Here is a 24305-nt window from a genome sequence, read left to right on the forward strand (position 1 = left end):
TAGGTTTTTCCTTTTAATACTTACTTACTCATGTTGACTGTCTTGTTTTTAGACTCCAGCTTAACTACATGGAAGTGACCTTGAAGGATGCATGTGAAGCTTGTTTAGGGTTCACATGCACCAGTGCCCCAAGCTGGTGTACCACACTACCCCACCAAGAGAAGTCTTTTCAATACCCTTTAATCCTTGCTGGCCTTCATCAGAACAAGGACACTGTACCATCCAGCCTTTCTGTAAACTCAGTGGACAAAGTCCTTATCCGCAATCACAGTCTTAGCTAGACAACCAGACATTTCAGAATCACCAGAAACAAATCACTTTAGAGACAAACAGAAAGAAAACACTCTCACCATGTTTTGAGTCATGACTAGTTATTTTTGACATTTAATTTCAGTTTAATAGGAGTTATTTGTGGCTCTAACATTTACATTGATGCTGAACATGTGCACATCCTACAAAGAAGCCCAATGTCATTAACCACAGAATTCAGGCAAGCCAGGGGAAGAGAGAAGGAAAATACTTTGTTCATTTAGTATCTGTGCTGTCACAGAGATCAATTTCTTCATGAAACAACGACCTATCACAGGAACAGTGGTGATTTAGTATTTCCCCCTCTACAGCTGGTTCCACTGCTTTTGGAACTGTAAAAATCCCATTACAGAAACACACAGAACAGACAGAGATAAACAGAATAATATGTTTATAAAATGGTTGCTCTAAACATATTCTTTATTTTCTTTTTCCTATAAGAAAAGTGAAGGATCAATAAGGAAGTTCTCTACCAGCATACAACTATAGTCAGGAGCGAAAGGAAACCTGACAGAGAGGGTATACCATGTCTGTAGTATTTGACCATTTGTGGGTATTTAACAGAAGGTAGAAAGTTTATAATTTAAAAAACCCAGGGGAAATCTAAATCTAAATATGTGTGTGTGTGTACATATACACATACACACATACACACACACACACACACACACACACACACACACACACACACACATACACAAATATGTGTGCATGCTTACAAAACAACCACTGGGTTTCTTTTTCCTGTGAGACATAAGCTGCTTTAGAGAGGAGTTGGTAAAGCTCTGCTGGGAAACATCTTGTTGTTCACCTGAAATACCTGGATAGAAAGTCAGTACATGGTTTAAGAAATGAAACCTTACAAGTTTATAAAGAATGAAAACATGCATAGACATTTTCTACTGCCAAATGGCCAAAACCTGAAACCGTGATTAAATCCGAAGGATTGCGGATCTAGGGGAAAGTCCTGTACACATATGACAGTGTTGTCATAACAGGCAAGGAGGTGGGAGCATGACAGAAGGAACATAAACACTGGGAAGCCAGAGTCGCACTCCAACCTTAAAAGGCAGTGTAACTACTGAAGTGGGTGGTGGTTTTCCTAGCTTTTTAACAATCCCATGAAGATAGTGTTATTGCTGTGGTCCATGGATGAAGCCCTGGGAATGAGCATGCTCAGCAGTGTTCACCTCCAATCATTCAGACTCACAGGTGATCATAAGAACATCACTCCCATGGCAGTCCCTAAAGTATCCAAAACCTCTATAGTAAGCATCTGGACAGAGAAAGAAGACACACGTGTTTCTTATTAAGAGTGACAATGTAAGAAATACAATCATTATAGCTGTTAGACTACTCGGTTTTAAATATTACAGAAAAACCCTAAACTGTGAAATTATAGTATGTTAATCTTTAAAACCACTTGTAAAGAATGATAGGTCTGGTGAGTATCAGAAGACAAAGTCAACAGAAAAATGTAACTGACAAATACAATCTTTGAAAAAGTTGTGGCTAATTATGGCTAGTTGTGGCTAAGTTTTAAAACAGACTTTTTTTTTTTTTTTTTTTTTTTGGTCCACGAGGCCATTAAAAAAACAAAAGATAAAGGATTCTAATTCATAAATAGAAACTCAAAGCTCAGAGAAAAATTTCAATACTCTTTTGGCAGATTTGTTGGTTAGACAAGAAACATCTGAACTGATGGGTGTGTGAACTCAGCATAAATGCATGAAAGTGCTTTGAAATGACTGCCGCACGTCATCTTCTGAAGGACGCCAGTGACTATCTATTACCTCTAGATGTTTGCTGACATGCAGCTAGTATTTATGATATTAACACACACCAGAACTTACTGCGTGCGCAATGTCTGGCTTTCTTCCTTAAGGGCAGGGCTGAGGAATGGCCCACAGGTAAAAACTGCCCTGATGCTTGTTTCTGTACATAAAATCTTATCTAAAAAGTCACATTTTTATCTATATGCTGCCTGTGGCTTTTACACTGTAAAGGCAAAGGTGAGCAGTTTTTAAAAGACTCTTTGATTCTCTGAGAGGCCTGAATTATTTATTACCAGATCCTATACAGAAAGAGTTGTTGGCACATCACCTAGGGTTTAATTCCTAAAGCATCTAGAACACAATGTCTTTGCCTTCACACGCAGGTACCTGGCTTCCTCGCATTCTGAAGTTTGTGTGACAGTCTTCTATGCTTTATTTTGTTCATCCTGAAACTTTTACACTACAGCTGGATTTTTCACTTTTAATATATTTAATAATATATATTATCTCTAGCCATAATCTGCTTGATGTCAGGTATTCTCTAAGGATTAGAGATTAATAAAATGGAAGAGCCACCCAGCAACAGAGAGACTAGAAAACTGTCTCTCTTATTTTCTCTTGAATAAGGAAACAGGATAGAAAAAGGAGAAACACAAACCAAATACAATTTAGGGCATATACCAGCAAGTCAGGGAAAGGGTTTCAGCTTTCACATACAGAAAGGCAGACAGCAGACAGGCATTGATACATGTGTATACATACATACATACATACATACATACATACACACACACACACATTCCTCACATCTATCATAAACTAAAAAATACAACATAAAGTATATTTGTTTTATAAATATATTACTGTCTATATACATATAGATACATCCATAAAAGACATGTTAAATAATCATTTGTATAATCAATACTACTTTTGTGTATTTAAAAATTACACATTCTATTAAAATTATCAAAATAATCTTTAAAATACCAAGAATAAAACCAACCAAGTGTTTCCTTCCATGTATGTAGTTCTGAATCTTATCATTGGTCAAACAGACCCTGGACTTGGTCACACAACTCAAAGAAACATAGTTCAAGCAGGAAAATGCTATCCATTAAAAGACAACCCCCCATTTTTTTAATACTTCATAACAAATGTGTGTATATATAAAACACCATCTTCAGGTATATTACATATTCTCATAAATGTATTTTCATAAAAACACAAAATTCAAGTTTCCACCAGTGTCAACTATTTTATACTGGTGACCATTACTTTCACTGTTTAGGTCAGTGACAAACTCCCATTAGGATAATGGGACTGAAAACATCTGTATGACATGCAAGAAAAGAGGAAATTCTAAGGGCCACTTTGGCCAGTTAGGTACTATTCCCTCTGGACTAAGACACAGGGACAAACAAACTGCTAATTACTGCATGAAGTACAGTCAACTGTCTATTATATTCAGGGGCAGAATATTCCAGTCTGAGTCCTTTTTAATCAGCTGACCAATTCTGACATTTTTACTGCTTATTAACACACCATTTTCAGGTTTATTTATTTATTTTAGAAAGTCTGGTAAATAAGAATTAGCAATTGGGAAGAAATATTTTAGCTAAAATTAAGGTTTATGATCAGCTATGAGCTTAATAACGGACTCCTGTTACTTATAACTTGAGATATTTGAGAATTGGATGTAGCTAAAGTCTGCCAATTACATTAAACTCTGCAAGCAACGTTGGTGCTTCACTAAAGGGGACAGACTGTCCTCCTGTCCTCAGAAAACTTTTCCTTAGCACACAGCTAATGGTACTGAGAAACGTAGGTGTGGGTGGGTCAGGGCTGCCCACTCCATGACAGTGGCATGGATTCTGTTAAAGATGAAAAGGAGGGTAACTAGTCAGCTAAAATCATTAGAAGGCCAAATTTGAAAAGTCATATCCTTCTTCCCTAAGGTCTCCCTTAAGTCTTTCTAGTCAAGTTTGCCCATTTCCAAATAATCACAGTGCTAAAATGAAGCAAAAGTGACTTGCTCACCTGAAGGGACCCCCGCTCCAGCCGCACACTGCCTGGGGAGACGGGCTGGAAGGAGCTCTCCTCTGCAACCCTGCTTCTGACGCTCATTTGGCCTCCACAGTTCCACCTGTCCTTCAGCGAGTGACTGACCAAGCCAAGGACAGTCTCACAAGTCAGCGGTGCCACTCTACAGACGCCACTCGGAATGGCCGCTGTGACACCACCTGCACCACTCTTGGTAAAGATGTGCGCCACACTCACTCCAACACAACAGCAGTAACTGCAGAACATCACTCTCCTGAACTAAGTTTGCTGAACATGGTTCAGATTATTGGATATGCTAATATGCACAATGCCGTTTCGAAGCATTTACTGTGTACCCAAGCCCTGCTCCATGCGACACACAGTGTCACACGAGTAGGGAAAATGTTATCCTAGTCGAAGATGCTTGGACGTTATTTTCAGGCAGCATTTTACCTTTATTTTAAGATAAGTTCACACTAGGTAAGTTTTTAGGAGAAAGAAAATGCCAATAAATTTATTTAATATATTTTAATATATAAAACTAAGACAGACACCCTTATTTATCTTAATTGTTAGTTTTATTTTCTATCCTATTCTAGTCTTCAATTTTACTTTAAAATTTTGTATTTAAATAAGGGATAAAATGTTGCCCAAAAGTCTAATTATAGTTACACATTTGTGTTTTTAACTAGATCTACAAATCAAAATAGTTCTTATTGTTAAAAAGATACAATTTGTATCAACAGTAAAAGGTACTTTCTGGTTTTCAGGGCTTTGCCTCTCTCAGGCTGCAGGACCACCGAGACCAGAGCATCCAGGCTGATGACAGACCAGAGCTGGACTTGTCCTCTACATGAAGTGATTCAGGGTCAAATTCTGTCCAGCACAACTCTGTCTGCACTGATCATAACCCATCTTCCAATCCTCAGAAATGTCACTACAGCAAGCATAACCCATGACTTTGCAACCAGAAATATCCCTTACTAATACTAGAACAGACTTTAGTCTGTATCTAAAACTACACTATTTGTGGCAAGAGTCTGGCCTTAATAATATAATAGGCCCCCCAAAAAACTACCTTCAGGAAAATGGAAAATATACAATATCTTACAAAAAATTTAAGTTACCATTTACATGTCCTCCATTGCCATTTCTATAGTGCAGTATCAATAAATGTTGCATATCCTCAACACATCATCAGACCACCTCAGGCCAGCCTTGATAAATAGCAGGAAAGCTAGAGTGTATTAAGTAGAAAAGTTGCATTGAGAATACTTAGATTCATTAAAAACAGGCAAGAACTGTGAAAGGGTTATTCATCCAGTATTGTGCCTCCCACAGAAAGACAGACATCAAAACACACGTTAATGGAAAGCCAGGGCTTCGGTCATCTCATTTCTACTGTCAAGAAGCACATTTTAGCTGGAAAACAAAGCTTTAACCTGTAATAGTTAAGGCTTTTGCCTTATTCATAAAAAAGGAAATGGAAACATTTTTTTCCATTGATTGCATCTGCTTTCTTTTAAACTGACCATTTAAAATCAACTATTTTTCTTAACAGGAAACATCCAAACAAAAATAAAATAATAAAAAGTGCCATACTGAAAATCATTCTAATATATACTATTACTCATTTTAATATAACTGGTAACTTACATTTTGTTTAAAATATAAAGTCAGTGCTGTAGTATATCTTTGTTTCTATAAATAATGATTATAGCACAAAGAAGCCCACTTTCCCCAAATAAAAATAACTTAAAAAGCTGTAAAGGATTCTAGTTAAGCTTGGCTTGAGGAAATAGTTTGCTAGGTCTAGTCCAGTACCTCCACATTTTGAAGGTACTGCAATTGCTTGCAGTTGACAGACAAACACCAAGTTAATAAGACAGGAAACAAGGATAAAAAGTGCTGCATATAAACCCCTGATGCACCAAAGAGGAATATCAAAGATCACAGATACATCTATTAAATCAAACTGGAGAAACTTCCAGCCAAGTGTATAGCTTTAAAAAGGAAATGTTTAAAAAAGAGTTTGAATGTAAAGCAATCCCGTGATCCGTCCACCAAGTGGGGTTCCATACAGATTCCATGATACAGTAGTTCACAACAATGGATACTATATAACCTCCTTGCTGAGAAGGAGAGCACATGTGCTATTGTAGCAAACCTCCCTCAGCATCTGAGCTGAACAAAAAACTACTCAACACCACAAAGATGCATCATCTTTTCAATAACCCAGCTGAGATTTTTCCACTAAGATGGCTGCAGCAAGCTGCTGGGCATCTGTCATATGAGGATTCCTTTTCATGACGAGCCTTACAAGGTCAGGTGGGAAGATGTTGCACAAGTTGATATAAATCTTCTCTCGGTTGTCCTGGTACCTCGGAGGATCCTGTGGCATGCCACAGTACGGGACTCGCCAGGTGGGCTCCTGCTGCTCAGGCAGGCTCTGGAAGGTGACTGGCTCATAGCACGGGGGTGTGGAGTTATCGGGTAAAGAGTATGTCTGCCGATAGCCATATGCATCCATCCCGTAGCTTGGCCTATCCCAGCTTCCCAGGCCTTCCTGGCGTGAGTAAGGCTTTCTTTGTCTTGAAGGAGAACTATCATAGAGTCGAGAATCAGAAATGCTGTCTATTCTCGTGGCCACTAAGGACCTCCCTAGGTGTGGTGCCTTAGAGTGTGCGGAGCTTGGTGGAGAGGGGTAATCCCCGGGACAGCTGGAGCGGGCAGCCACAGCAGGGTGCTGCAGATGCATAGCCAGGTGTGGAAGAGGAGGCTTGTGATGGAACTTTGGTTCTTCGTGACTGTAACTTTGCACTCTGGTTAAGGGGTCGTGGAAATTCTGCAGGAAGGGCTGGGAGTTAAGGCGGCTGTGAGGGTGCACGTGCTGACACTTGAGATTCTCCTCCAGCTGTGGGTCAGGAGAGCTGACGTAGGAGCGCTCACTGTACCCCACATAGGAGTCACTGCTCCCACAGCTCAGGCTCCCCTCACTGCTGCAGTCGGAAGCTACGGAATTGACTCGATAGTCAGTGTCTAAGGAGAAACGCCTTTCAGGACTTCGGGGGCCTGAGATGCTCAGATTTGAATATGCATTCAACATGGAATAATATCCAATGTCCACAGGAGAGTCACATTTTGGATACTGTTCATAAGGCATTGGCGTTCCATGATTTTTGGTTGCCATCATCATTGGAGGGTACTGCCCCTGTGGTCTTTGATCCTGAGGTGGGAAATGAACTCCAGATGGAAGGCCATTGCTTAAAGATGTAGTGCTTTGGGGTTTTGCAGTAGAAGTGGCCGGTATACTAACTAAGGAAGGTACAGACCTGGTTTCCAATTTGTTTTTGGTGGGAAGCTTTTCCTCTATGTCTTGGTAGACATGAGTCCTTATGCTCGGGTCTGACTGCCTCTTTGGAGCACCTCGCTTACCGTCCGAAGTGCTATCAACCTTGGTGCTACAAGGAACACTGTTGCTCTTCACCAGTCCCCCTTCGTTGGTGGGTTTGGTGGCTGTGTTTCTAGACATGGCACGCAGTTCATCAGCTACTGACCGCTGCGGCTGACTGCCCCGCTCTGGGTGGTAATATTTGCACTTGTGTCCGTAGGTACACTTCTTCCCTATGGAAACAAAGTCAGTCAGGCAAAGGAGCACACCCCGAGATCCTCCACAGCTAGTGAAGCACGCCGATCTGCCCCTGACAACAAAGGCAGAAATGGCAGGCGGCTGGGTCTTAGTCTGTTCCTGACGCTCCTCGGTCTTCTTGCTTACTATGAAGAGCGCTGAGGAAACTCGCATATCTGCCTTTTCCCTTCCACGTCCTTACAACTGTGTGGGAAATTCTGCCATCAAGAGCAACTGTACTGCTGTAACTCGATAAAGCTATGCTTATCTGATTTGTCCCTAGATAGAAGAATTTTCATTCCCATAAAAACTAACTTCAAACAGAATTACCACTATTTTCTGACCATATTTTCACTCAGAGAAATTCATATATTGAACCCAAATAGGTAAAAACAGACTAACACACTTTCTTAAATTTAATTATAATCAAAAGAACCACCTAGTATACCATCTGAGATTTTTCAATGTTTATTTATATTAGCCAAAGTTTAACAGTACATTGTGCTCTAAAGGTACACGTAAAGTATTCATAAGGACACTTACCATATGGACAAGGTTGCTTTTTGTGCTCAGGAACAATGGGTTTCTTCCTCAGAAAATTATCTAGACTTGGGCCATGTCTTCCAAGCGGGTCATCAGGGGGCATGAACCTGTTACAGAGACAATAATAAAAAATGACACCCCAGAGGAAGGGCAATTTAATCCCAGTGATATAGTCACTCATTCTATTTTCTTTGAAATTTTAATCCAAGTATCTTGGTTAATATTTATAAGATTAAAGAAACCCAAACTTTACATCAAGTTTTCCTATAAAGTGCAGCTTTCTCCTGAACTTGTATCTGTTTTAATTTAATCAATTTTGAGACAGCATGTGGTGGTAATCTAATTGTACTGAATTATTATTTTGATTGTATGTTAATAAATAAAGTTGTCTGGGAGTCAGAGCTATTAGAGCCATAGCAAGAGTGTGGCGGTGGTGGCACACGCCTTTAATCCCATAGATATCTGTGTGTTCAGGGTCAGAGCTATTAGAGCCATAGCAAGAGTGTGGCGGTGGTGGCACACGCCTTTAATCCCATAAGATCTCTGTGTGTTCAGGGATACAGTCAGCATTGGAGACATATGCCTTTAAGACCTAGGGGGCTGTACATTCAGACAGTGACGAGGCAGTCATGTGTTTGGGTTTACAACCAATGAGAAGGCAGAACAACATACTATAAAAAAACGAACCGACAGGAAGTAGGTCTCTTTTCGCGAAGCTGGGACAGCAGGAGGAAGGGTGAGATTTTAGCTCTGAGCTCTGACTTCTCGGCTCTCTCTTTTACATTGTTTCTGTGTTTCTTATTTAATAAGACGGTTGGTTACATCTACAACAGCATGTCCTAACAATGCTCCCCCCCCCCTTCTTCCCAGTCTTGGGATGCTTGAAAGGATTTGAAAAATGATTACCAGAGCATTTTAGGAACACCAGTCTTGCAAGGGCATGTGTGCGTGCATGCATGCATGCATGCGTGCGTGCGTGCGTGTGCGTGTGCGTGTGTGTGTGTAGTGTGTGTGGGGGGGGCGTGGAGCAGTTGATCAGGGAAAGAGGGGAGGGACAGCAGTGAGGACAAGAGACTCACTTGCTGCCACTATTGCCAGATGTGCTACACACAGCACTTCATTTCCCAGTTCCAGCTCCATTTCACAGCTCAATCCAGAATTCTAATTTAAGCTCAGATGAACTAAGTCACATTGTGTCCAACATCCAACGACAAAGTCATGATTCAATTATACATGACCCTGATGTCTGTTCTCTTCCCACTATAGCAATGGCTTCTCAGTGGAGATGGAAAAAGTAAGTTGTAAGGAGGCAGAGCACGCCTGTGATCCCAGCTGCCTGAGGTAGGAGGGCAAGCCTCTGAGGCCAGCTTAGATAGCAGAACAAGATCCCATTTTAAGGAAAATGGTTTTTTAAGATCAGATCTTAGCCAGGCAGTGGTGGCACACACCTTTAATCCCAACACTCAGGAGGCAGAGGCAGAGGCAGGCAGATCTTTGTGAGTTCGAGGCCAGCCTGGTCTACAAAGCAAGTTTCCAGGACAACCAGAGCTACACAGAGAATCAATCAATCAATCAATCAATCAATCAATCAATCAGGTATGATGTCACAGATCTGAAATCCTAGTTACTTGGCAGAGGGCCTCGAAGAGGTTAAGGCAACAGGACTGTAAGCTGTAAAATGAGTTCAAGGTCAGCCTACATAAAACCCTTTCTCAAAAACACTTAGAAACAAAAGCAGTAAGGTTGTAACTCAGTGTAGCAGTATGCTTGCCTAGCATGCACACGTGAGGTCCTGGCTTTGACCCCTACTACTAAGAGAAGGAACTAAATCTAAGGACACAAGCTTATCATTGGACTGAGTATCAAATGGAGGAAAGAAGAATTCATATCATGCACAGAAATAAATGCTAATACTTGTTACATCCTTGTTCTAACTTGAAATAACTCCAAGAGTTTACCTACAAAATGAGAATGTGCACAATATAAAAACTCAATGAGGAACAATCAAAATGGCTAAAGAAAACACTTAGTAAATTGTGTTACTATTACAAAAGCAAAATGGCAATGTTCCGTGAAAAACCGGGGGTTATGGATGTAGTTCAGTGGTAGAGCATGTGACTAGCCTGAGTGAGGCCACAGATTCCATCCCAGCCTTGGGACATAAATTATTTCCATGTTTCTTCCCTCCTTTTCTGACAGTGTTACTATGCAGTCCAAGTGGCCTTGAACTTGTTATTCTCCTGTCTCAGCCTGTATAATGCTGAGATCATAGCCGTGTGCCAACACAGCCACTTTCCACATTTCTCAGTGAATCACTGAGCAATTCTGCAGCAGGGATGCATTGTAACTTGACTGATTTTTCTGTGTGCTTAGTTGCCTTGGAATCCTGTAATTCTAAATACAGAAATTAGCTCATTTGATCTTTCTTTTTTCCTCATTAATATATTCTAAGGAATAATGCAAGGTTGAGGGTGTAAACATATTTTTGAAGCTTTTGCTAAATTGTACAACACTTTTCATGCATTTTAATTTTTTAAACTTTCTTATTTTTCTGTGTATGGGTGTTTGCGTGCATGTCTGTGCAGCATGTACATGCAGTGCTCAGGAAAGTCAGGAGAAGGTGCTGGATCCCCTGGAACTGGAGTTACAGATGGTTGTGAACTGCCAAGTGCGTGCTGAGAATTTAACCTAGGTCTTCAAGAAGAGCAGCCAGTGCTCTTATCTCTCCAGCCCCAGTGTTTACGCATCTTTAATAGCACAAGTGTTCATATTTTTGTGAATTAATCAGGTAGAAAACTCTTTTTGGGTTTACATTAATAGGTAAACTTCTTCTATGGCTGGAAATATATTTACTTCTTATAACTTGTGCCTGTTTATATCATTTGTCCCTTTATCAATTTGAAGGCTGTGATCATGACCACAGTCTTCCTTGGTAACACAACTTTTAACATGTGTGTGTTTATTAAGCTATCATGCTCTAAGTTGACTTGACAGGCATTTGGTGGGGGACGAGGGTTGGGGTGGGCGTGGGAGGGCAGTCTAGATGGTTCTGTCAGCCAGGTCCCTCAGATAGAGTCTAAGAAACTTCTTTGGCCTCAGGTCCTGTGAAAGCAGCTCAGGGAGGGGCACAAAGCTCACACTTGTCCTCCCATAGCACAAGTGTTCAGTTTTGGCTCCCATCAGGATTCATGGGAAACTGGTGGTGAGAAGAAACCAGTCTCAGGTCTGGTCAGTGGCAAAATGGGAAGGCTAGTACTGCGGCTGCTATGGACAGCTGGCTTACTTACTTGTCATTGACAAAGGAATACATTAATAACCGCTCATCTATGAACTTCTTCCATTCCGGTTTCTCATTTGCCAAATCTCTGTAGTTATCGTTGGACACAATTATACCATCAGACTCAAAAGCCAGCTTCACGATGAACCGGTCATCATAGCACACCACTCGCCTGCCCTGGACGCGCCGTGAAGGTGTAAAGACCAGGATTTTTTCCTTCTCTAGTTTCCGCAGAATTTCCTGGTCTGCAATAACAACAGGGTAGAAATTCAGGAGTAGATACATAGTTAAACACTGATGACTTTCATACAATGAGAATGTGTTTAAGGAAAAATATTTATTTTATGGATATGAGTGTGTTGCTTGATGTAGGTCGGTGTATGTGTGTGTGGTACCCACAGAGGTCAGACAAGATTATTAGATGCCATGGAACTGTTGTTACAGATGACTGAGTGCCATCTGGGTGCTGGGACTTGAACCCAAGTTCTCTACAAGAACAAGTGCTCTTGATCACTGAGTCTTCACTCCAGCTTCCTGGAGAGTTCTCATAAGAGCTGGAATGTAGAGATTACAGCTCACAGTTGATGGGCAGAGCATAATCTAGAACTCTCAACAATCCTTTTAGAAACATCAGTCAGAAGAGCTCAAGTCACAGCACTAGCGTGACGCTCCAGCTTCTGAGGCACCGCGCCACGGGGACAATCACACCGAGCTGTTAGGCTGGTTCAGTTTTGAGCAACAGGCACTTTCCTCATCTGCGGGTGTGTTTTACAGTTTTGTTTTGGTTTTTCTAAACAGAAGATGTGATGGTGTTGTAATGAAGGAAGCCAAAGACCCATTTGGAAACACAGGTTCACAGGAACAAAGGCAGTGGGTCTGAAGTGCTGGGACAAGCACGGCACCATGTTCTGCATCCTGTCCCCCGAAAGGCGGTAACAAATGTCAGTTAATAATTTCCAAAAACCCACCAAAGAGTCTACAGATAGTTACTACCTATTACCTAGTGGTCACTGAAGTTCAGAATGGACTAGTGGGAGAAACGTGGGTGTCAGAATAAGCAATCATGCATAAACTCAAGGTTTTCTCCAGTTCATATGAGGGAATCACAATCTCACTGAACCCGCCGCCTCTTTGTTTCTGAAATGCAGTGCAGGCTGCAAGGAGTAAAGGAGTTACCACATGGAGAGGCGGAGCCAGGAAGCTCCCTCCCCCCACGGACCTTGTCCTTTAACCTAACTTGAATGTATTTCAATCATATGCAATTGTTGAGCTCTTTCAAATTCACAGAAAATTAGCGCAAACCCTGCAGGCCGGATTCAGTAATAGAATCCAGCACGCTATAGTTATGACAGCACAGTGCCCTGTCTCACTGGGCTCTGTATCCATCCAGCACATGAAACACATTAGTAGCTACTCAATGAATGTCTATGGAATGGATGGATAAAGGAACCACTAAAGGCTGCATACTCTGAAGTTTCTAGTTCATTCCCTGTATCTTGCTCCTGAGTAACTCATGGGCCTTTATTTCCTGAACAATGGTTGTTTGCTTTGGTTTTCATTTTTCTTCTATTGAAAATAATATTACACTGAATTTTTGGCTCTAAACCTTCACCTATATATATCCCTTCTTATTTTCTTGGGACTCATTCCTTAAAGTGTAATGTGAAAATCTAAGAGCACAGTAATTCCTGCCCCCTATCCACTGGGAAAAACTCCAAGACACACCCACCCCCAGTTACAAGTGAAAACACGGAGAGTACAGAATCAGATATATAGATATATATATATATACATATATATATATATATATACCTTCACATACATATCTATGATAAAACTCAATTTGTAAATAAGGCACAGCAAAATTAGCCTATAAAAACATGTCTTAGGTTTTCTCCTGTTGATAAACACCATGAAGAAAAACAACTTGGGGAGGAAGGGTTTATTTCATCTTATAGTATACAGGCCATGGTCCCAGGGAAGCCATAGAAGAATGCTGCTCACTGGTTTGCTCTTTGTTCCTCGCAGCTTGACCAGCAGGCTTGCTTACAGCATCCCAGCCCAGGTGGTACTGCCCTTCCACATCAATTATCAATCAAGGAAGCGTTCCATAGGCTTGCCGACAGGTTAATCTAGTTGGGGTATTTTCTTAATTGAGGTTCCCATTTTCCAAATGAAGCTAGCTGGCGTCAAGTTGACATAAAATGAACCATCACAAAAATGGAACAATTCTAACAATATACTGTTAACAATGATGTTGAACATGACCTTTCTCAGCATATACTTTTCCCTTCTTTATAAATTTGAGAAGTTCTACCTTTTCACTTCAAGGGTGTACTTAACAGCTTTTCCGTGTCAATACCCAAATTGCTAGTATTGCTTTGGGCTATTGTTAAATAAAGTAAGGGTTACTTTATGCATAAGCACTGCAATAGACAATCTGCTTGTCCAAGAGGGCTACGAGATAGTGGTTAGGGGCATGGAGTAGTACCTACAGGCTGGAGATGCTGGACAAAGGGAAGATACCTTTCCTGGATGGGACAGAGCAGGACAACACAAGCAAGAGAGTGCATGGTCATCTCTGAGTGAGGAGCAAGAGAGTGCATGATCATCTCTGAGTGAGGAGCAAGACAGTGCATGGTCATCTCTGAGTGAGGAACAAGACAGTGCATGATCATCTCTGAGTGAGGAACAAGAGAGTGCATGGTCATCTCTGAGTGAGGAACAAGAGAGTGCATGGTCATCTCTGAGTGAGGAGCAAGAGAGTGCATGGTCATCTCTGAGTGAGGAACAAGAGAGTGCATGGTCATCTCTGAGTGAGGAGCAAGAGAGTGCATGGTCATCTCTGAGTGAGGAACAAGAGAGTGCATGGTCATCTCTGAGTGAGGAGCAAGAGAGTGCATGATCATCTATGAGTGAGGAGCAAGAGAGTGCATGGTCATCTCTGAGTGAGGAGCAAGAGAGTGCATGATCATCTATGAGAGAGGAACAAGACAGTGCATGGTCATCTCTGAGTGAGGAACAAGACAGTGCATGGTCATCTCTGAGTGGGGAACAAGACAGTGCATGATCATCTATGAGTGAGGAGCAAGAGAGTGCATGATCATCTATGAGTGAGGAGCAAGAGAGTGCATGGTCATCTCTGAGTGAGGAGCAAGACAGTGCATGGTCATCTCTGAGTGAGGAACAAGACAGTGCATGGTCATCTCTGAGTGAGGAGCAAGAGAGTGCATGGTCATCTCTGAGTGAGGAACAAGACAGTGCATAGTCATCTATGAGAGAGAAGCTGGGGAAGGGACGCCCAGGAGCTGCAGAAGTTTAGGGTACAGGGCAGGGTGAGAAGAGCTGAGGAGAGCCCCAGGCACCGAGTGATCCTAGGCCAGCAAGCACTTTTATGTCAATACACACCTTCCATAGCCATTACTCCCCATTTCCTTTTGGACTGGACAAAGCCTTTGGCTTTGGCCTCCACCAATACTTACCACTCCCCTCATCCTATTTTAACATTCCCTAATGACAGCAGAGAGAAAGAAAACCTTAAAACAATCTTTCTGATTGGAAGCCTAGTCGTCTGTTTATGTCTCCTTCATTCCTTCTACTCCTCCTTCCCTCTCTGAAAAGTTCTCTAGTTCTGCCTACAGGGGGGAGAGAGAAGGACTGGATCCTGCCTGTGAGTCACTATAACTTAAATGTTCAACAACAATTAACAGTTAAAGAGGGCATGTTTGCCTCAAACTCATACATTAAAAAAGTGACAAAATAGTGCAAAAATAAATGCATTACTGGGTTCTGGTCACCTCCTCTTTTGAGGCTGGGTCACATACACCAGGGTCTTAACAGACTTTTTATGTCCTACAGCCATTAGAACCTGACAGCTGCCTAGGCTAATTTCATAGATGATGGAAGTGGTTTCTGAAGAGCTTCGGTGTGGTTTCTCAAGTACTACGGACTGAATGCCAAAGCTAGAATAGTATGTCTAGAAGAGTCAGAATTTTATAAAATTTGATGTCCAAGTTTCCATATAAATGAAAATTATCCAACTTACATAGCTGTGCTGTTTGAGTGAGAATGGTCCCCATAAGCTCATGTTTGAAATATTTGGTCCCCAATTGGTGGAACTGTCTGGAAAGGACTAGGGAGGTGTGTCACTGGGAGTGGGCTCTGAAGTTTCCGAAGACTCATGCCGTTCCCACCATGCTCTCTGCATGCCGCTCTGCTTGAGTTGTGAACCCTAAGCTACTCCTGCTGCCAACTTCACTCCATCATCACATTTTATCACGGAAACAGAAAAGTAACTAATCAATACAGTATCTAGTTACTATAATCAGATCATTTTCAAACTGGACAATAAAAATGTTCCATGCAAGACAATGGCCGTCACATAGATTGAATAAACAGAAACAGACTGAGAACCCCTCACGTGCCAGCTTGCACGGGTATGTCACGGGCAGGAACAGCCACTAGCAACAAGCTTACCTGTGATGAGAGCGTCAGGTCGGGATTGCTCTTTTCTCCAAGCAGGAACAAAAACCGTAATATCCTTGTGGCCTCTTTCCAAAAACCAATCCACTGCCAATTTTATTCCTCTGCAGGAAAATACTTCTTTGTTTCCATGGCTGAAAAATTATTTTAGAATACTTAAGGCACAACAAAACCTAAATTCAAGTTTATAAAAAGAAACAGTCACATAATTATAATAATAGTAAGAAATTTGAAATTTAAAGTTACACAACTCAGAAAAATTAAAGCTGTTGACTTCAATTAACTTAGTTAAAATCAGAATCTGTGTGAAAAAAAAAGAAAACTGAGAGAATATAGACAATAGAGAAAGGTGAGCTTTTATGCCACAAGGGTTAACTAATAAAAAGATATAACTTCTTTTTGTTGCTAGGGTAAAAAAAAGTATTCAACAGGAAGAATTTCAGTAAAAAAGAGAAACCTCTTACACACACACACACACACACACACACACACACACACACACACAAATAAATAAAAACCAGTGGGGAAAACATTATCATTTTCTAAAATATTTGTTTTTTTAAAGAATTTTAATTATGTATTTCATTTAATGGCTAAGTAATGCACAAAGCTCAGGTGTGTAAAATAACACAAAAAAATATTGCACAAATACAAAATAAAAATTGCACAAAGGTGAGGAGTGTAAATGAATACCACATGCTTACTGACCTGGAAAAACATTCACAAACACTATCTATCCTACCCTGAGTTCTGCTCAATACCACTGTGTCAGACAAGATTAATGGTGGCTACAGGGCATTCAGAACTGGACTAGCAGTGCCAGTGTGGCCATTCTGTTAGCACTTACTTACCTGGCACCAGCTCTACTTATACCCTTTGTTCTAGTAACTAAATATGACACATTCTAATGTCCTTAAAGAAAAAGCTCCCTGCTTCGGATGCACTCTGTCGCCTTCTTTTCCAGTATGAACATTGTAGGCTTCATTTCTCATGTTTTTTTCTTCTTGGAACAAAAAGGGCATAATAAAATAATATAGGTAAATGTTTTGCTAGCTTTTAACATGTACCAGATATTATATACTGTCCTAGTTGGAAGCACCGAACCTTCTAACATACGGAAATCAATTTAGTATAAAACAAATAAAATCTACTTGCTTTGAAGATGCTGAAGGCTGAAAGTGCAAATGCAGACTGCTTATAGTCCATGGCCTATTTTAATGGTCCAGGACAAGGCTAGAGGTGAAATCAGATGCACTGAAATGTTCAGAGGATGGGAGAAGGAAGAATCTGAGGTCACATTTCCTAAGTAAGACAGGCTGCCGGACAGCAAAAGGTACAATATATTAGGTTTCATGGGAAATACTGACTGAAATCTCATCTTTCTTCTGAAAAACAAAACAAAACAACAAACAAACAAAAAAAACCCCAAACCTAGGAAAATCAAGTTATCTCTGGAGAGACTATATACAGCAAGGACTCCTAAATACACCCCACTTGGTAAACCTTAACTACAGTGTTACTTTGATTTAATGATTGGAGATCTATTTGTATTATGCTTTGCTAGTAAACTGTATTATCTGGCAATGAGAGTTAACAATGTCATTGCTTCTTCCAGCTCTCAGTACAGGCCTGCATAAGTGTTTTCCTTCTGGTGCTTCATTTGCTGAGAGAGGATAATTGTCACACTCACTCTAGAAAGTAAGACCATTAATAAAGATCGTTCATAAACTATGTATAAACAGCAGACTATTTAAATTCTAGAGGTGCCAGGGCAGGAGACTGGAGGCCACAAACCCAGCTGGGCTAATCAAGGCTGTCTGTCTCACTTCCCTCTGCTCCCCATCCCTAACCTTCTGAGGAAGAAAGCAGGAAGAGAAGGCGAAGGCTGACCACAGAAAGGGCGAAGTTAGAGTCTGCACTCTGAGCAGTGTACACACATCCAACCATGTTCTCTGAGAAAAAACAATTCTCCACTTGCTTAAGTAACTACAGTGAAGTTTTCTACTATTTGTATTTGAACTTCTTCTTAACTTCTATGAGGCATACTATTGTAGTGGGTAGTGACCACTGTACTCTGCCAAGACAGGGTAAGATGGTCTTTCAGAAATCCTGCTTCTGAAAATGGTCTGTCAGATACTCTAGGCCTGCAGCCAATTTAAATGCACCAACAATGCTGAGAAACATTAGGTGACTGTCCAGGCTGCCAGCTGTCTTGGTCTACTCTTACAAGATTCCCGAAGTTGCTTGCATCCGTCTACCATTTCTCAGGTACCATTATGTTCCTTCTCAGGTCTTTGATGAGATTGAAGACTAGCAGTTATAGTTACAACTTAGTATATATAATATCTTAGATAGAACATATTAAGTATTAGATTCAGGTTCTTTAGGATAGGACACCTTTGAATGATCTTTATAACATGCCGTTTACCTATGCTCTATACTTCTCTGGATTTTAGAATGTGTTTCTTGCTTGATATTGTTTGCATTGGTTGTAGTTACATCATATCTAGGTCATTATCCCTCATTATTTCTGGACAATATTTGATAACCATTCCTTTGTATATAGTCTTGTATTAGTTTAGAACCTTCTTATTTAGACAAAAAGGGGGAGATGTAGTGGGTAGCCATTCCAGCTTGGATCTGGGAGCTCCAACCCCCATTGAGACTCTGGCAACTGTCACGCCTATGAGGCGGGGCGAGGGGAGGTGCTGGAAACCTGAGAGCTTGATGGGCAAGCGCTCGCTCTGGGCGCGCTCTCTGCGCCTGGACCCTGGATGGTGGAGATTGATTGTGCAGAGCTCCAGAGAACACCGCTGGATTGCGATACGCCTTCCCCAGACCCCCGCGACCTATCCATTCCTTCATTTGTGAGTCATCCACTAAATAAATCTTCCTTTTAACTACGTGGAGTGGCCTTTATAATTTTCCCCAATATACTATAAATCGAAGAAAGCTGGCATTACTCTATTAATTCTAGGAGAAAATATAGGAAAAACATTCTTAGGGATTTACAAAGCTATTACAAAGAGGCACATAACATAGGAAATTACAATACTTCTGGATTCTGTCTCTGGAATGATAAGGCAGAAGAACCCAGGAGTACTAGAAGAAATGAGCAAATCCATACTCATACTAAGTGCTACTTAAGAGACACAGAAGAAAGGAACAATCATTTGAATGCTGATCTAATGGACACATACAACCCTGCAAAGATTAACTAAGAGAACATCTTTGCAAGAACACATGGGAGCTACATCAACAGCCAAGTCACTTCACAGAAGAGGGAACCAAATGACCAATAAACACAAAATGCTCAATGGTAAAAATGCAAATTAAAGCCAAAATGAGACACTACTTCACACCCATCAGATGGGTAAAAATAAAATCTGCAAACACCAGATGTTGCCAAGAATGTGTGAAAATAGGAACTCATACATTACAGGTTGGAGTGTAAATTGATGTAACTATTTGGGAGAACAATTTGGCAATACTACCAAGTTGAGGGCATACTTTCTCTAAAACATAGTAATTCTACATCCAGGTACAGTAAAACCCTACAGCAACCCAAAGCTGAATTTAATGCAGTTAGCCACTGACTTCTATCTAATTAGTCTTAGATTTCAAGTAGACATAAGCCAATGTTCCTGCCTTTGAAAGGGGATGAAAAAAATAAAAGGCAAGTGCAGGGTAAGTCCTGAGTGTCCAAGATTTTCTAATCTAACCTCCAACTGAAAATGAATGTTGTCAGTGGAGTGCTCAGATACAAACAGGACACCTATACCTCCTTCATCCTAAGAATTAGGGACCATTGTGGAAGATGGGGAGAAAAGGTCGAGATAGCCAGAGGACTGGGGAGGACCAGAAAAAAACGGGTCTTCTGAACATGATAGGACTCATGGACTTACAGCAGCTGTGTCTGTCTGCACAAGCCAGTCAACATTCTAGCACAGAGGAAGGATGGGAGGAGGGGAGGGCGCATGTGCAGGCAGCTCACTGCTTCCTGATGGCAGAAAGTCAGGTTCCTTCCTGGGTGTGGCCCTTCATAGGTCAACCATACTCCAGTGGACGACTCCACACTTGTGAGTATATGAGAAGCACAAATTGGACTCACTGGGTCACTAAAAACAAGAGGACAAGAATCTGGGAGGGGGTAAGGAGATAAGGGTGAGCCTCGGGGGAGAGGAGTGAATATAATAAAAATATGTATCACGCAGAGAAAGCCCTGAGTGAGTTAAATCCTAAGGAATGTATGCTGCTGATGTGGGCACAGCATGTCAAGGATCCCACAGCCTCAGCCCCATGGGAAATGGGAGGGCCTTCCTTGGTAGTGGTGGTGTGCTGGGATATCCGAGTGTTCATACTGATAGTGTACACAAAAACGTCTACAAAGCTCCCTTGCCCAGACATTTACAGCCTGAAGACTGCTCCCCTCCAGAGACTGCTCCTACCAAGGTTAGCTCAACCCATCTCCCTGATGCAGCTGTCCTCCATAAACTCTGCCTCCTTGTTTATCTGTGTGTAATAATTCCACCTCCTTGTTCAGCTGCAAGCAAGAACCCCCTCTCTGTTTAACTCTGTAACAAACATGCTGAGCTTCCTGGTGCTGCTATGGTTTCTCCATCAGAATGGAGTAGAGTCCACCCAACCCAACCTTCCTGTGTTTGTCTTTTCTTCATCATCTTGCTGCCCCTCAGCAGGTCCATCCCTGGACTAGTGCTAGATGTGGCAAAATATATTGTAGAAATTCTCAAAGAATTAATGAACATACAGCATTAAAAATGAATACTTATTCACAGATCGACAAAATGGCCTTGGATAGAAGTCCCCATCAGCCACCAAGTCTCAGAATCATCCCTAGTAATGCATGACTTGGAACAGAAAACCACCAGGTGGCTCCAAACTGCAGATGGGACGTGGACAGTGAGGAGAGTGTGGGGGACAATGAACTAGGTTTCTCTTTACTGAGGCATGGAGCAAGGTATGACCTCTCACATGTGATAGATATAAGGAGCAGCTGCGGGGATACTGAAGGAGAAGACAGAGTAAGTCTGAAAAAGTGGGATCTAAAAGCATACTGTAGCAACAGAGACAAATCAACTGTTGACTGACTACTAAAAAGCACTACACGTCTAGTTCTACACACGAAGAGCAGACAATTTACTGTAGCTTTGCAAGCATTTATAAACTCTATGCATGCATTCAGAGTGTCTTCACACTCCATAGAAAAGCTGATCCTGTATTTATAATTTAATGTGCTCCTTTGGGTATCAATTTCTTTTGATTTCAATACTGTAATAATAAGTATAGTTGACATCTCTTACACACACCTCATGGTAGATGAGTGTGTTGGAGGATTTGGAGTCACCTTGGCTTAAGTAAGAGACCATGAATATTTATTTACTAAGAGCCTCCCTCCCCAACTATTTTGGATTAGTGGGATTGGATTTCCAGGGAAAATTCCAAACCCTTACTGTAAGTACTAAGTTTCTGTGGAGCAAATGGGTGAGAGCTTGAAGGTCCTATTGGGCTCAGCAATTGTTGATGGTTGGTATGAGAAGCCCAGGTCTCATTCTTATAAACAGGAGGCTTATTGTATTCTGTTGTGTTTGGAGTTGGTATACTTGAGAATCCTACTTTACAGTGACCAGAGCTCATTTGAGGCAAACAAATTAATGTATTTACAGAGGTTCTTAGATAAATTCCATTGAAAACAAAAAGCATTGTTTGTATTTCTGGAACTTATTGTATTTCTCAGGGAATAAAAACGATGATCTAGGTGGCCACAGAGACTGAGTGAGAACCTAGCATGATGGTATACCTTTAATCCCAATCAATACTCATGAAGCAAAGGCAGGCTGATCCCTGGGGGTTCAAGGACAGCCTGATGTACACAGTGAGTTCCAGGATAGCCAGAGCTACCGAAAGACTCCGTCTCAAAAAGAAAGAAGACACTTGGGTCACTGGAGCTCCAGGTAGGCTTGTTTGGTGTTATGACTCCTGGGTCCTCTTGTCCAAGTTACCAGGAACCCACATGCCAACCTGCATCTTTAATTCTAGAACAGATTCCAATCCACAGTGTCAAACTCCATATTCCTTCCTCTTCATTTCTTCTTTTTTTAGCTGTGTTTTGAATGTTCAGCTTAGGAGAGTTTTAGAAAATGAATCTGTGTTAGATTAATCTGGTATGGTTACAATTCTCCCCTTTGAAGGGCTAGTTACCCACACATTCTATAGCCAATGCAAATATCTATCCATCCACCCCTTTTCTAGGTTTCATAATGAGGCAAACGGAGGTAATAGGGAGTAGAATCAAGAGAACAGTAGAGTAGGCCAAGGCTCTCAAATGTCTTTATAAAGAGTCAGGACTATCTGGTACACCAGGTACATAAAGAGTTCACAGGCCTCGTTTCTCAGCTGACAGGACTCATCTTAAAAGTTAGTTTCTAGAGCTCTGGAAAAACCTGTAAAAACTCACCAAGGTGCTTTGTGGCATGTTTTCAGCTTACAGCCCTATGCATGAAGATACCACATTAGGTAACTTCGCCTGGACAGCGAAACAAGCAAGGCAGGGGTAAAGTATACCCTCTTCATAATTATGCCATGGTTTCAGGAAGCTGACTATCTCCTCCAACAGCTCTGGCTGCCCCTGTCCTGGCAGCAGCTCATGAAATCCTTCTGAAGGAGGTGATGCAGGAGAAGCCCCACTAAGGCTGCCCAGTCCCTCACTGAGCTTTACCAGTGGTCCACTGGGAAATGTTTCAAATAACTGAGGATGGTGTTAGGAGCAGACTGAAATAGACTCTGGCTCATTTATACTCTGGGGCAACCATGTTCCTGGAATCTCAAACCTATGTAAGAGCAGAGGGAAAATATGGAGAGCGATAGAGAAGGTAAGGTGACTTAAATTGCAACCTAAAGTTAAAAGTCTGCATAGGGGATGCTTGGGAAACAGATGGTGCTCAGTTGGTAGCCTAGCTCATGTGAAGGCCTGGTTTGATCTTCCTCAGCATCCCCAATGAACACCCCAAGAGAAACACACACAACCAGGGAGAAAACCTTCTTCTAGGGCCACTGTCAAGGAAGAGGAGACTTTTAATACAAAGTCAGTAGGCCAAGATGATAAGAAGCCTGGGCACTGACAAAAGGAATGCTGGGAGAGACTGAGGAGGACACAGGCTGCAACTCAATTCTAAAGCTCTCCTGCCTTCTTCCAATGCTTGTACCCTCAGGAAGCAGGCAGAAAGCAACTGGCAAATGAGCAAAGCAACACAATAGGTGTAATTGTGGCACCTCAAGGATGGGAAGGAAACCACCACATGCTTGCCTGTGGGTTTTGCCTTCAACTTTCCCTGTCTTTCTTGTGAAAACTGAAGGCAATGTTTTGCAATAAGAGGAATAACTGGTCAATTTCTTTTGACAGTCTTCTGCCTGTTCTGTCTTCTGAGGTCACGGAGTAGCTAAGTCCTGCCAGAAGACTTCTCATGCTCCTCTCTCATGTCTCGAGGCCATGACCCTGTGGGAAACACGCCTGCCACCTGCCGTGTCGAGCAAGAGCTTCCACATTCTGAAGCTTCTGGGAGACAAGTCACCTGAGCTGCTGATTATGTGACCATTTCAATGGTAGTGAATACTGATAGTCTTCCATGCCATGGGATGGACTGTGAAGAACACAGGCTGCTTTCCTACATTAATGGTAACAATAATATCACATGGAAAGTGAGCCACTCTTTTATAAAGGTCAGTGAGACTTCCTAAGCAAATATACTAGAATATATTATAGACCTTGCGCAGGAAAGAAAGGTGAAATTAATTTATAGATGAAGCTATGACAAGGACCGTTGAGTATTGGGTTGGCTAATTTGAGTCTTATTACTTCCACAAGGACAATCATAGTTTCAGGCATATGCAACTCTCTATTCTTAGTAAATTGGAAATCAGCAGGAGATAAGATGGATACAAATTATCTTGAGTAATAAATGTATTCTTTAAGACTTTTACTACTTTTTAATTACTCTGAGATCACTTTTTCTCATAGATGTAAAAGGATTATCTGTAATTTGTTTATATTTACCACTACAATATATCTGAAAAACACATCTATTTTATTTTTCTGTCTTCACCATGGAGGCAATTTCATAAGAAGTCAAAACTCATTTATAATAATTTATATCATAATTACCACTGGAGAATTAAGGTATACTTGCTTATTAATGCCATTAAACTACATCTGAGGCTTAATGGATTATAA

At 41.3% G+C, this 24305-nt stretch overlaps 1 protein-coding gene across 4 annotated transcripts in view; it reads right to left on the bottom strand.

Annotated features, from left to right (window-relative positions):
* Positions 1-354: 354 nt before the first annotated feature.
* Positions 355-24305, bottom strand: part of Zc3h12c (zinc finger CCCH-type containing 12C) — a 64026-nt gene continuing 40075 nt past the window's right edge. For all 4 annotated transcript variants that reach the window (XM_076576271.1, XM_076576269.1, XM_042280936.2 and 1 more), the window contains exons 3-6: positions 16052-16191; positions 11586-11820; positions 8299-8405; positions 355-7751 (exon numbers count right to left, since the gene is read on the bottom strand). In XM_076576271.1, coding sequence (XP_076432386.1) covers positions 6355-7751; positions 8299-8405; positions 11586-11820; positions 16052-16191 — 1879 coding nt within the window. In that variant the 3' untranslated portion in view covers positions 355-6354. The remainder of the gene's footprint in view (positions 7752-8298; positions 8406-11585; positions 11821-16051; positions 16192-24305) is intronic.

The sequence above is a fragment of the Peromyscus maniculatus genome, chromosome 7 (assembly GCF_049852395.1).
Source record: "Peromyscus maniculatus bairdii isolate BWxNUB_F1_BW_parent chromosome 7, HU_Pman_BW_mat_3.1, whole genome shotgun sequence".
NCBI lineage: Eukaryota > Metazoa > Chordata > Mammalia > Rodentia > Cricetidae > Peromyscus > Peromyscus maniculatus.